General features: G+C 48.0%; 3 protein-coding genes across 8 annotated transcripts in view; all 3 read left to right on the plus strand.

Moving 5' to 3' along the window:
* Nucleotides 1-13,221, plus strand: part of LOC142572491 (ovostatin-like) — a 289,668-nt gene that overhangs the window by 128,006 nt on the left and 148,441 nt on the right. The gene's annotated exons all lie outside the window — the stretch shown is intronic.
* The window catches only part of LOC142572493 (uncharacterized), a 68,707-nt gene that overhangs the window by 6,126 nt on the left and 49,360 nt on the right, over nucleotides 1-13,221 (plus strand). For 3 of the 6 annotated variants that reach the window (XM_075681655.1, XM_075681650.1, XM_075681656.1), the window contains exon 1: nucleotides 12,469-12,614. The exons of 1 other annotated variant lie outside the window; for it this stretch is intronic. The gene's annotated coding sequence lies outside the window, so the exon portion shown is untranslated. Of the gene's footprint in view, nucleotides 1-12,463; nucleotides 12,615-13,221 lie in introns of those variants that run through there. 2 more of the 6 variants (XM_075681651.1, XM_075681652.1) reach the window with 2 other exon arrangements.
* Nucleotides 11,386-12,318, plus strand: LOC142572498 (dynein light chain LC6, flagellar outer arm-like). The gene has a single exon (XM_075681662.1). The coding sequence runs from the start codon at nucleotides 11,857-11,859 to the stop codon at nucleotides 12,175-12,177; it is 321 nt and encodes a 106-aa protein (XP_075537777.1). The 5' UTR covers nucleotides 11,386-11,856; the 3' UTR covers nucleotides 12,178-12,318.

Below are 13,221 nucleotides of genomic sequence, written 5' to 3' on the forward strand. Positions count from 1 at the left end.
TTCCGTCGATGTCATGTGACCGGCACAGAAAGAGGGCCCCTCCTTCTCTGGTTATCCCGAGCCTGCTGCAAGGAAGAGGCCGTCCGCCTCCTGGAATTGTAGACGCTTGTCCGTCTCTTTTGTGCGTTGCTGGTTCGTGGAAGTTCTGTAGAGTTTGACCGTTCGAGGAAAGGGTCCCTCTAAAGTCGCGCGCACACACACACAAAAGAGGCCTGTAAACACTGCGGGGCTTCCGCCAGACACTCGAAATGGTCATGGCAAATTTAGGAAGTCACGCTTCATTCCGACGAGGCATGGTGGGTGAAGGTCGGATGAGAGAAAGTCCTCTCTGCACGAGGTGCGGGACGCCAACCGTGTCAAGAGAAGTCACGCCTCATTTTGACGAAGAAGGTCGGGTGAGAGAAAGTCCTTTCTGCACGAGGTGCGGGATGCCAACCGTGGCAGAAGTCGCGCCTCATTTCGACGAAGAAGGTCGGGTGAGAGAAAGTCCTTTCTGCTCGAGGTGCGGGACGCCAACAGTAGCAGAAGTCACGCCTCATTTCGACGAAGGTCGGGTGAAATTCCTTTCTGCACGTGGTGCCAGACGCCAACCGTAACAGCGTACACTGTGTAGCCATAGGGCAAAGATTAGCGTATCCCGCCCCGGTTCTTTAGAATCTATCCCGCTCCTCGGATGGTGTTATTATTGCCTTCTATCTAGCCAGAATTTTACCTATGTCTTTGAGTACCACGTGCAATGACAGGGACTTCAGTAATTGCAGAGGACGTGCCAATCTTCTTTTCAGGCACTAAGTTGTCTATATAGATCAAGGAGCCCAATAGAGGCTGAAGTAGAATTAAGGACTGTAGTTAAGAATAAGATCAGAATCGACCCTCCCTCTAGAAACGTGCATTTATAATATAATGTCAAAAGGAGAAAGGCAAGAGCTGAAGCCCTCTTGCAGGAAATAGAACAGCAGAACCAACTGGCAGCTATAGTTGATTCTGCTTGGGTGAAGAGTAAAGAAGCATATACGGCCATTGTATCAAATTCTCAAGGGAAGGTGCAAAACGCTATCACTATTTTTACCACGAACCCCATGGTGCATGGCCGAACAAGCGGCAATTGCTCTAGCCATCAGGGGTAATAAGTATGCATGGATTTACAGTGATTCAAAAGCCGCTATAGAGGGTTTTGATAAGGGCTACGTAGCTGGAATTTCAGCTAAACTTTTTGAAACCATTGGGACTATGAGAACTGAAATCCGATGGTTTCCTACGCATATGGGGAAAGTGGGCGGGACTCGCGTAAACGTCAATGAGGTTGCTCATGATTTGGCACGAGGACTCGCTAGCCGTGACAGCCACAACCGAACCGTTAACCATCAAGCCAGGGAATACAGAGATCATTTAGTAACTTACAATGACATTACCAAACATTATTATCTGGGACGAAAGCGATTCCCATTGCCACATTCGAAACTGAACAGGGCTCAGGCAGTCTCACTGCTCTTATTGCAAACAGGTACGTATCCCACGCCGTGCCACATTAATAAAATATATCCATAGAGGAAGATTAAGATGGACCGCAACGATTGTAATGCATCATTGGAATCAGACATATGCTGGCGGGATGTCCCGTGATTCTCCTCAACCTTGTTAAAGAATGAACAGTGTGGAAAGAATTTAAAGCCCATTGTTTCAAGACTAACTGAGGGCCGCCCAGAGGGCCCATGATGTTGCTGAAGGGCTTCGCCTGACAGTGCCAATGTGGGAGCGGCCCTCCTTGGCTTAAAAAGGCGAGCCTGCGAATCTTATTTCAATGAAAGTTTTCACACACACACACTAATATTTGTTGAGAGATGCCGCCATTATTCTCGCCTGACAACGCAGCATGCAGATACCCCGTTTCTTCAGGAATTCAATTGTAGAAACGGAGCCCATGTGTACGCGATAATACAGCACTGCAGAGACATTGTCCCCGAGAATACGTTTTGGCAAGCAGAAGCTAAGTATGCTCCATGGCTGTTATCAATTCCAAAGGTTTCGACCAAAGTGCCGGTCATCTCTCGCAAATGTGGCCTATACCAGAAATAGCCGTGAAACAATTAACGCTGTGGCATGTCTGTTATATACATACAGGGTTTGCATTCAGCTTTACACAGATGGCTCGCGTAAAATCGAAAGTCCAGCGTCTGCATTACGAGAGAACAGAACGCTCAAATTATCAAGCGTTACTTCATCTCTACCGCAGCCGAACTATATGCCATAATGTCTGCAATGAACTTCATACGCTCACACCCACTTAAACTGGTCATCCTGAGCGACTCTCAAACATCTTTGCCGAGAATTAATTCCGCAAGCATGAACAAAAAATGATCATTCTCTACTAAATGAAGTATAAAAGATATAAGCAAAGGTGATAAGGGGGCTTGCAAAACGAAACCTTATCGCATTCCCTTCCTATAGTCTCTGTGACATTTGAGGCTACACAACGGCAGGCAATTTAGCACACGTGGCATACACCGAAAAATGAGGCCCATTCTGATAAACTCTCTCTCACTGCGATGCACGAAACAGTTTACGTCGACTGTCAGCCCGATTGCCGAGAGATAATTGGTTTGAAGACGGTGGTCGAAACTCCGTTCTATTTCAATTTGACTCAAAAATACACTTCACTATTTCAGTAACACTCACACGTTCTCTAGACACAGTAATACACAGATCACGACAACGCATGCGTGCACAAAGTGTGTGTGTGTGAGGAGGGGGGGGGTCTTTTTTTTTCCCCCATTGAATGGGGCGAGCCATGGGTGGGGTGTGCTATTGCTCGGAATCGGAGGCCGAATTCACAAAGCTTTTCGTTCGTAATTGCCGTTTTACACTGGCTGATCGCCTTCGCTAATAATGTCCTACATCACTACTGGCTGGCAAGAACGCTTTTAGCGTAAAAATGTTTTGTGAATACGGGCCCAGAAGGTACCGAAAACCTCATGTGCTGCACCGCAGCATTCAGTTTCGACAACGAAAAAAGTTACGGAGATAAACTGTGTAACTCTTAACGAGCGGCCGCTCTAATTGTGGAAAAAAAATATTGGGGCTGCATCCAACAGTCCAACTGCAAAAGCGCGCAGTTAGCACTTTAATTTTCGGAAACAAGGATTGCGGATAATTACTAGAACTTCAATGTAACATGTTCTCCATGAATTATCGTCCACGGTTATACGCTACAGTTATGAAGTGCCCCTTTTATTTATTTATTTATTTATTTATTTATTTAAAATACTCAGTGCCATTGTGGCGTCACAGAGAGGAGTGGTACACTTTTGGTACATTGTTGCTGATGTAAGCCTTTGACGCAGATTGATTCCGGGTTGCAGGCAATGGAGGCGGGGAGGCGATGCCATCCTGATGACGCCTTTGGCGAACGAAAGTACAAGTTCGTGCGGCGGCTTGGCACTTGAACTTTAAAGCGGATGATCAACACGTGACGAGAGGTGTACGATGGCGCCGGAAAAAAAGGGCGTTCTTGAGATCATGGTTGAAGGAAAAGATCTTGTGAAAAAGGCAGAGTCGGGCAGTCTTTTTTCTGCAAGAGAGTTTGGAAGATTAAGCGACGACTTCATTACAGACGCGGGGCTAGAAGTACGAGAATAATTTGAAAAAAAAAAATAGATAAAAATAATTTTAAGAAAACGAGCTGAGCGGTTCTGGATAGCTTCAAGATAAGAAATGGGTGCTGATAACAGGGAGTCCAATATTGCATGGCGAGGCGTACTACAACTTGAACCTAACCAACTTTTTGATTGATTTTTTTTATTTTGATACAACCTGTGGTGTAACCTTGTATATGTATCGTGGACAAGTGAAATACAAGTGAACTGCAAATTATTGCGCTATAATCTTAAATGACATTGATGTACAAACTGTGTGTTGTGACGTATAATGTGCTAATTTAAACTTTGTCAACTCTACGTTACCGCTTTCGGACCTTTTGTTTACTATTCGTGTTGATATTTCATCTCATTTGTCTATTTGTTTTAGCGGACCTATTTTCTATATGTAAGAGAGAAGGCGTAGCGGGCATTACCCATGATACCAACGTCTCCCTACACACTTTAATAGACAAAAAACAAGGTTGATTATTTAAGTTAGAATAGTGACATTTTATCCATTGACAATCGTATCGGTGATTATCGGGCGAATTCTGATCTCCGCCACTGCTGTAAGGATTGGCCAGTAAAAATTAAAATTTCGTCGCTAATCCCTTATGTTCAATAAACTTGGACAGTTGTTTCAAAAACCCGCGGTATCCAAAGAACCCTATTAGTTTATTTACCTTTGTTGTAAAGACAGCAACGAACTGCCTGTCGGCAAGACGGCCAGTTTATCGATTCTGTGATGTGTAAATCACCCTGGCAATTTCATTTCCAGCAACGTGTCGCGAGGGCACATACGATTCGCTTGTAGCCACCGGTCGAACGTTGAAAAAGCAAGTCTCATTCGCATCGCTGAGCCGACGCTTATGAATTTGTAAATTAGTTGAAAAGGTCAGTGGACTGTCTACAAATATGAATATACTGATTTCTCTTCTAAACTTCACTCGCAAGAATAGTTTGCGCCTTTCTTGGGCTTATCTTGTCCCCAACAATAATAGATAGATAGATAGATAGATAGATAGATAGATAGATAGATAGATAGATAGATAGATAGATAGATAGATAGATAGATAGATAGATAGATAGATAGATAGATAGATTTTATTGATGCAGTGATTCGTATACTGATTATTCACGATGGTCAGGCCCTCTGCAGTGCGGGGCTTCCTTTGGCCCACATGTCCAAAGTCACCTTACAAAGGGTGGCGCCCTCTGGATTTAAAATGCGGATCTTAAAGGCTATGTTTTTGCTCGCTGAATGCGCCTGACGCCATCTCGGGAGCCGGAAACAGGCGTCAGATTTTGGACAGTTCTCACCGACCGGTCCGCGAGTCATTTCTGGCAGGTCAGATCCGGGCTGAGCAGGGGTGTCGTCCCATTGTGCCGTGGATCTGTTTTCTGGTGTTAGACTTTTGATGTTGGGATTCTGTGTCGTCATATATTTTGTGTACCGTTCCAATTTCACGCACCTGGTACTTCCGGGTGACGAACTGCATGCGTGTTATCAACCTAACGTAGCATTGAGCGCAAGAGTTTTGAGAAAGGAAACGCAAGCAAAACAGATGACGATTATCGTTGCGTGACAAGATAAGCCCCAAAGGGTGTAATTTTTTAAGTGTATTCGTCACGTTGATAACGCGCATGCCGTTCGTGACCCTGCGCAGTACCTCGCGCGCGGCGTTAAAGAAAGGAAAGGCACTCGAGATAGAGGACGGTTATCGTTGAGTGACAAGATAAGCCCCAAAGGGTGCAATTTTTTAAGTGTATTCGTCAAGGTGATAACGTGCATGCCGTTCGTGATCCCGCGCAGTACATCGCGCGCAGCGTTAAAGAAAGGAAAGGCGCTCGAGATAGACGATTATTGTGTGACAAGATAAGCCTCAAAGGGCACAAACTTTCTTTAAGAGTATGAAATTATAGTCTGGCCAGTCTGCCTACTGACAGCAGCGGCGGTTAACTTGCATTAAACATCAGCTTGTTAATTGACATTGTTGTCATATATAGCTTCCAAATGCATGGTCGCCTTCGAGTGTCGTCTTGAGACTGTAGTTGACAAAAAGGGAACAGCCGTTAAATGGAAATGCGTCTATAACTCTTCTGTGCACCGTTAACAGAAGTCTTTATTATATGGGGGACTGACGAAGTACGGTAACGAGTTTGTGAGCCAGAAGTGAAGCTAACGGCTCTTTTTCCGTTGACGCGAAAACTGATCCCCAATGCGCAAATGTGCACTGACGTGCAGCGAAATTAGTTTTTCCTGACCTGCGCATTGGTCCCCTTCGTACGCCTCTTCTATTCCTGCCACGCTGGTGTTCGGGCTGACTTCTTACTGGAATGTGTGTGTGATTGTCTCCATTACCCGTCGTAGAGGCTCTGAGCACGAGACCGTAGGTTCGATTCCCCGTCGCAGTGGTCGCATTTCGATGGAGACGAAACGTAAAAAAAAACGCTCGTTTACATAGATTTAAATGTGCGCTAAAGAACCGCAGGGAGCCAGAGTTAATCTGGAGCCCGAGTGTCGGTCTGAGGCGTTAAACCCCGCGAATCAATCAATCGCGTTCCCGATTATTTGCGCACTTTTTTTTAAATATCGCATTTTATTATTTCATTTTTTTTTCTCTTGGATCTCTATACCTCTGGTTTGTGCGTCAGAGCGTTCTCGACACTAAGCGCCTGTTTAATGACGATCATATATGCAGGCGGCAGTGCGTATACGTGCTGTGAATTCCATCGCAACTGCCACCCGCGTCATCGCTGAACTTTTGGTTTCCCACGCGCCTCTCGCGGCGTCCTCCTTCTCGCGCATACAATACGCACGTCGTGAAACACGTGACAAGGAGCCCTTCCCCAGTCTTTCTCTCGCTCATTTTGGTCCTCTCGACGACGCGTCAACGTTCGTACTCGTTTCACTCGTCGATCAAACGCGACGGCCAAGCCGCGCTCACGCTTGCCTTCCGCTACATCGGGGCGCGCCGGGCTCACGCACACTTTAACACACACACTTGCAAAACACGACGCGCCGAAATGTCTTTCGCCACGAAACGTGGTCACGTGGTCCTCGCGAAAGGCTCGATCAAAGGGGTGTTTCTTGCGTTGTGTACACAACCTCGATCTCCTGCAGGGGCGTGCGCCTTCGTGTTTGTAGTGGAACGGGGTGGAACCACCCCAAGCAAAAAAAGAAATAAAAGGGAAGGAAGAAAGAAAGAAGGGGAGAGGGGGAAGCGGTCGAAAGGAGGATGTGTCCATCCGTGTAGAGAACGCGTCCGTGCGTGTGTGTTTGTGGTCTGCTTGTACACAGTGTTCTTGCGCGAGTGCTTGAGTGCTCGCAGGCTAAAACGAACTTGGGCAGGGGGGGGGGGGGCGGAACACGTTGACGGGGAGGCAAGTGATGGAGGCCTCCTTTTATTTCGCGATTGCGGCGCGCCGCCGGCGGCTGGCGGAGTAGCAGAAACTGGTTTTTTCCTCAGCACGCGCTCTCGACAGGCTATTACACGCTCTCAGGAGAAGAGAGGCCTTCTCTGGCGAGATGTCTACGAGCTTTCTAACTGAACGTTCTTTCCTTTTTTTTCCTTTTCTTTTCTTTTCACTTTCTTTTTTCTCGCTCGAGCGGTGAATGACACGGCTCAGGTCGACGTGTCGATGTTATGGTATACACAAACAGGTGGCCGACTATGTATACTGTGGCACGACCTAGGTTTACAACATCAGAACATCTCGCACCTTCCTTTCCTCGATGACGGCATTGCGAAAGAGAGCAAATACGTGGACTGACGCATGGTGAGTCGTGTTGCGGCGCACGTTGACGACCTGTCGAATAAGGGAGAACAAACCGCGCAGTGTCGCAATTCCAGATTAAAAGATGAAAAGAAAGTTCATTGGGCGAGCGTTCCGTACTGGCTGAGTGAATGAAGCTTGTTTCTAATAAAACGTACGTTCGATGTGTAAACACATCCAGCGAGGGAAAGCCGCCTATAACAGAAAGGAGGAAGTAAAAGCTTTATGTGTTCTTTGCGATTGCAAAAAAAACCGAGGAAGAATACGCACAGAAACAAAACTGTTCATCAGGAAAAATATGTGACAAATGTCATCTGGAGTTGCTATGTAAGGAGGCTGTTTTCGCTATTCTTTGCGGACTTTGCGCCAGCACACATGTTTGCTCTAAGAGCAGCAGGTGCATCCCATTGAAAGCGACAGGTCACCCGCCGTGGAAATGAAAATGGATGAAAAAATAAACTGGCCTACACTTGGCAAGAGTATGAGTAATCGGAGCATCGCAGGCGTAATGCACAGGCGTGGGTTCGTATCCAACCTGCAGCCAGTTGTTGTTTTTTTTTTTTTTCATCCACTTTTCATTTCCATTCATTTATCATTTCTTAGCAGGGCACGGTATTCCGTAAACACATGTTGTGAAATCGGAGAACCTGGATGTTGCAGTTCTGCCCTTTTCATCACTCTTGACGCTTTCGCAGGCGAACGGGTGATATAGTAAGCACACCCGGTGGACGCTATTTCTGTCACCTAACGCTGGGTTCCAATTATATCCGTCCCGGCTTTGCCGTTCTTCGATTCGTACTACATACGTAATGTTGATGCAATGTGAGGGTGCGGTTTTTCGCATTACGTCGACGAAAGGCCAGACAACGCGCGGCCTTAATTCGTTTGCGCGCGAACATAGCAGTGAGAAGCTGTAGCGTTGATAACGCCGATATGCATGCGGACTTCCTTGTCGGCGTGCGTGGTCGGTTCAACAAACAAAAATATGTGGTGCCAAACACGTGAACCATGATGTGCGGGATAGTCACGAACCTATCCAATCTGAACGGCCTTATCTCATTCTCTACCGGCTCTTTCAGCTATCTTATCGCCATGTCCTGTTAGCCCCATAATCCCTCCTAGACTGCTGTCCCTCGTTCAGGTGTCGGTCGCTCGAACCAGCAGCAATTTCCTTCATTATTCATTAGGATAGTTAATTCGTTATAGTAACAACCACTTACTATTAATGATATGTGCTCATCTCGTCTGTTGAAGTTAAAGCAAAACGAAAACTAAGAAAATTATTAATAAAGAAGATTGCAATGGGGGGGGGGGGGCAATTTCTTTCGTCCTTTTTTGTCTATATAAGTTTTTTTTTTTCTGGTTCATTTGGATATAAGGACGCGTCATCGATACATGAGCACAGAGCAGCCGCCGTCGATAGCAACCAGGGATTGAAACAGAGCTATGCGCTTCGAACCCGAGAGATAAATCTGCAGGCAGAGTTCAGCGATGGTGCTCCACGGAGGACACAGCCACGGAAGCGGGCGAGGGGGAAGGTGGGGCGAGGAAGCTCGATAAATGAACGACTGCTCGGGACAGGGAAAGAAGGCGAAAGCTGCAACGAGTTAAAAAAAAAAAGAGCAAGGTAAAAAAAAAAAACACGGTCATGAAGGAGCAGAAAGAATAACATAAAGAAATAGTAGGGAGAGGGCCAAAGAGAGAGCGTATATAAAAAGGAGAAGAGAAAAAAGAAAGAAAAGGCTTCGGAAGAGAGCGGAGCTCGGGTGCCAGCAGGCGCGCTGTCTCGCGGTCGAGTGACGCAGTCGGCATCGTCTGCTACTGCTGTGTCTACTAAGCTATCTGCAGTTTCAGTCGTAAAGGGTGCTGAAATAGAGCCTGCCCATCAAAAACCGGGTTGCTGCAAATTGAATAAAAATTTTGAATGTTTAGCAGTTGTCGCGCAAACCTATGGCGGACGATAACCTCCCATTCGCGTCATATAACGGCGGGTCTGACTGAAAAATATCGCTTCGTTTTCCACTCGTCGAATAGGCGCACTTCGGCTGACTTTTCTGACTGCGGTAGGTGGTTGTGCATTGCAGAGTAAAGAAGAAATTGCGCTGTATCGTCAAGACGGGCGTCGCCCTGGCCGGCCGTCAGACACACTGCGCCGCGCTATACTGCTCTATGCTTCGGATCGGACTACACATATTATTGTCTGTTTCCTAACCTATTGTGAAGCGTCACTGGCGGTCAGAGGCTCGCGCACTTTCACTCAACTCGTCGGCATTCTCAATACCTCAATGGAAGATCACGGTCTCTCGAAAGTCTTGGCATTTCTCCTGCATGGAGGTGCTTGGAGTGTTCACCGCACGATGAAAGCCTCTAGCTCTCTCTCTTCCAGATACTCCCTCTTCCCTCTTCTTGTCTTTTGCTGCAGCACGTTGATATTGATCGCCGCCACTGCTACCACGGGGCCCTTCTTTCTCTTCGGCTTCTTTTTTACTTCCTCATTATTTTCTCTTTCGCGGCGACAAGGCGCCAGAGCAGCTTCTCACTTTTTTTTTTTTTTTTTTTTTACGGACCTCTTAGGCCTAATTAAAATGACCGCTAGCCAGAGCCAAGAGTCTGCACTACGGCACCGTGACTCTGGTGTGCGCCGCCCTCGGATGACGGTTTTGCCGGTTAACGTTCGTGCTTCGTTCGCCATGTGTGAACGCAGTTTTGACTTTCCAGCGCTGGCGATTATTTTAGAACGAAGGGTTAGGCGCGGCTCTTGAAGCAACGAAATTGTTTCCATAAGCTTTGAGCTGACGTTCGCGAGCTCACGAGCGCGCATTCCGGTTTTAGGTTACATCTCATAGTCTGAAAGAGAGAGAGCGAGAGATAAAATGAAAGAAGAAAATAGAGCGACATCAGTCTTGTGCGTGTCTTCGTTCAATCACGTCAATTTTCCAGCAACAACAACGTTGTCAACCGATGTCATACCGCCTTAACGATTTAGGTGCACGTGTGTGAAAACGGCTACGCATACCGTCGCCTGTATGCCAGGAGCTAAGCAAGGAAGTGTAGAACCCGAGTACGTGTACGCGCTGCCTGGTAGGCAGCTGTTGTGAATGACGCAGCAGGTACGAAAAGCGAAGAGAAATGCAAGAAAGAAATATCTGGAGACGAGTGGCCATGAGAGTGGTATTTAAACGATGAGTGATTTAATGGTGAGATCATGCATTACACATTACATGCCAGCGGCTCTAAAACACTGCGACACTTATCTCTGCGTGCACAATAGTTGATTACCAGCGTCACTCTCAATAAATATTGAAGGGCAGTGGTGTTTGGGCGCATACCGTTGCACAATTAGCTTCAAAGAGCGTTTTCTGTGGTGCTATAGCAACTCCGCATGTATATCGCTAGGTTATTTGGATGGTGCTTTATGTTTCGATAATGTGCTAAATTAGAGAAAGCAGATAGCGATCGCAGGGATATATTCAGTAAATTGGGTCATACCGATATTTAAGCTTATTGCCAGCGGCGTAGCAACGGAGGGGCCGTGGGCCCCGGGTGCATGGGGCGAGATGGGTGGGGGGGGGGAGGGGGGGGAGGTCATACACGTCTGAAGACACCCGGAAATGGTCGATATCCTCGCCTTCCTCGACTGCACCCGCAGGGGGGGGGCGGAGGGGGTGACAGAAGACCTATGGGCCCCGGGTGCCAGACGACCTAGCTACGCACTGCTTATTGCGTCATGGCAATCGAAGTGATATAGTTATGTGGGCTTTTCCTTCGCTCTCGTCATCATCTGTAATCCCTTCTGCTGCCCCTTTTGTGCTTCCTCACTGCAGGGCAGCAGACCAGAGTATGCTGGCCCATTCTCTGCACTTCCGGCAAGTATATTCTCTCTCTCTCTCTCCATATGCAAGATATTGAGATAATGTCTTATTATTTATTTATTTATTTGTGCTGCTAATGTGTTCGGTAAGATTCACGCGCTTTGGAGCTGGTGCAGACCACCAGTGGCGTCGATATATACATGGTAGATCTGTAGCTGGACGGGGTCTCGTGAAGAGAAAGGAAGAAAAGCTACAGTATCGGTGATGCGGATTCAATGTTACAGATTGCCAGATATGTGTATACGTATGCAGTGAGCGCTAGTTTTTTTTTTTTTTTTAATGCAGCGGGAACGTGAATCCAAGTACCCGCGCAGGAATCGGTGGAGCCCTAACGACCGTGTATGTGCGAGCGAAATTGCGCGACCAAAGGCACGCTAGTGTAGTCGACGTGGGCGAGACGAGGACAAAGTGCCCACTACGAAAACGCGCTGGTCCTCGCGTCGGGCGCCCATTCGCCACGCGAGCTCGTTGTCACCGGTCACGAGCTGCGCTTGCTGTGGACCGCCGCCCGTGGAAGCGTTCGGGACCGGGCTTGGAACGAGCTCTGCCCCTGCCACGACCTCTGAGCTGCAATGGCTGCGGCGACCGCTAACGCACCCCTGCCGGCTGGCGCGGACACCAAGGATACCGCCATGGACGTCGAGGTCCACTACGGGGACCTGCCCCAGGATATGATCAACGAACTCCGTGACGTGGCCTCCAAGGCCATGAAGGATTCGAAGGACTGGGCCGACATCGCCACCACCATCAAGACCGCCTTTGAGACCAAGTACGGACCCACGTGGTTCTGCGTCGTGGGCAAGGACTTTGGCATCACGGGAACCTGCGAGATGAACCGCGGAGGCTTTGTTTCCATATCCGGGGTGGCCGTCGGCGTCTTCAAGTTCAAGTAATGGCATTGGCTTCTCCACCGCTGACGTACATGGCAATCCGCCGAGCGCTCTCCTGGAGCAGCTGGGGACTGCATGCATTGATCCGGACCCGCAGAAGCAGCAAAAATTGTGGAGAAATAGAAACTCCAACTGTTTTCAGCGCACAGCCTCCCTTGTCATTTACTTCTGTCTGCATAGTTCAGGCTTGATTGGCGCGTATGACGCGTTAAATGTTGTCAGCGGGTCGGCTCCCCATGACGCAGGTATCCCGCAGACTACTTTTTTCCAAGTGAGAGCTTGGGCATTCCGACGTCAGGCGGACCTGCGATCGCCGACGTTGCCGTTCAAAATGGCGGGCCAAGATCGTTTTGTTGTGTGTTCTGGCTGCTGAAAAAAAAAACGACTCTTCAGGATGCGTTGGCTTGGGTGCTTTTGTTGCAAACGCCGCTAGTGCTTGCGTGAGTACTGCGCTTTTAAGAGTTCTGGCTACCTAGCGATCTCACCTAGAGGAGTGTTTTCAGTCGAGGTGCTCAGAGATGTTCGATTCCCCGCCGAGGGAGAGCTGTCTGTCAAGCCTTTTCTCTTACCACGAGCCTGCTTTATATTTATTTTACTTTCTCCCTTGACTCGATTTCGCATTAAGGCCAATTAAAAATACCGCGGCATTATCGCTACCCCCTGGAAACAACTCGGGATGTCTCGCGAACTCCGCGCTGGTCGTCCAAAAAGTTTAATTCTCCTCTTTGTCCCGTACACTGCGGTGTCTTTGTCAAGCACGAGTACCATTTTGAGGTCCAGCGCCCGACTTTGCGGACGCTTCGTGAAGCATCGCTGCCGAGTCTGGCACGAACCCGTGCAGACGCTACTGCGAGTGCGTGCGTCAAATTTGGTTTGATCTCTTGCTCCGCGCTGCCGCGCCGGTGCGAGCGAGCCAAGGCCCTTCAAAGTTTTCGATGTTTTTGTTTTGTTTGCTTTCACGCTTGATCGTCTTCCGAATGGGCCGTCGGCTACCGCCCGTCATCCGCAGTGTGTTCTTTGACCGAAGGGAGGAGAAAAGGTAGAAAT

The sequence above is a fragment of the Dermacentor variabilis genome, chromosome 2 (assembly GCF_050947875.1).
Source record: "Dermacentor variabilis isolate Ectoservices chromosome 2, ASM5094787v1, whole genome shotgun sequence".
NCBI classification, from domain to species: Eukaryota; Metazoa; Arthropoda; class Arachnida; order Ixodida; family Ixodidae; genus Dermacentor; species Dermacentor variabilis.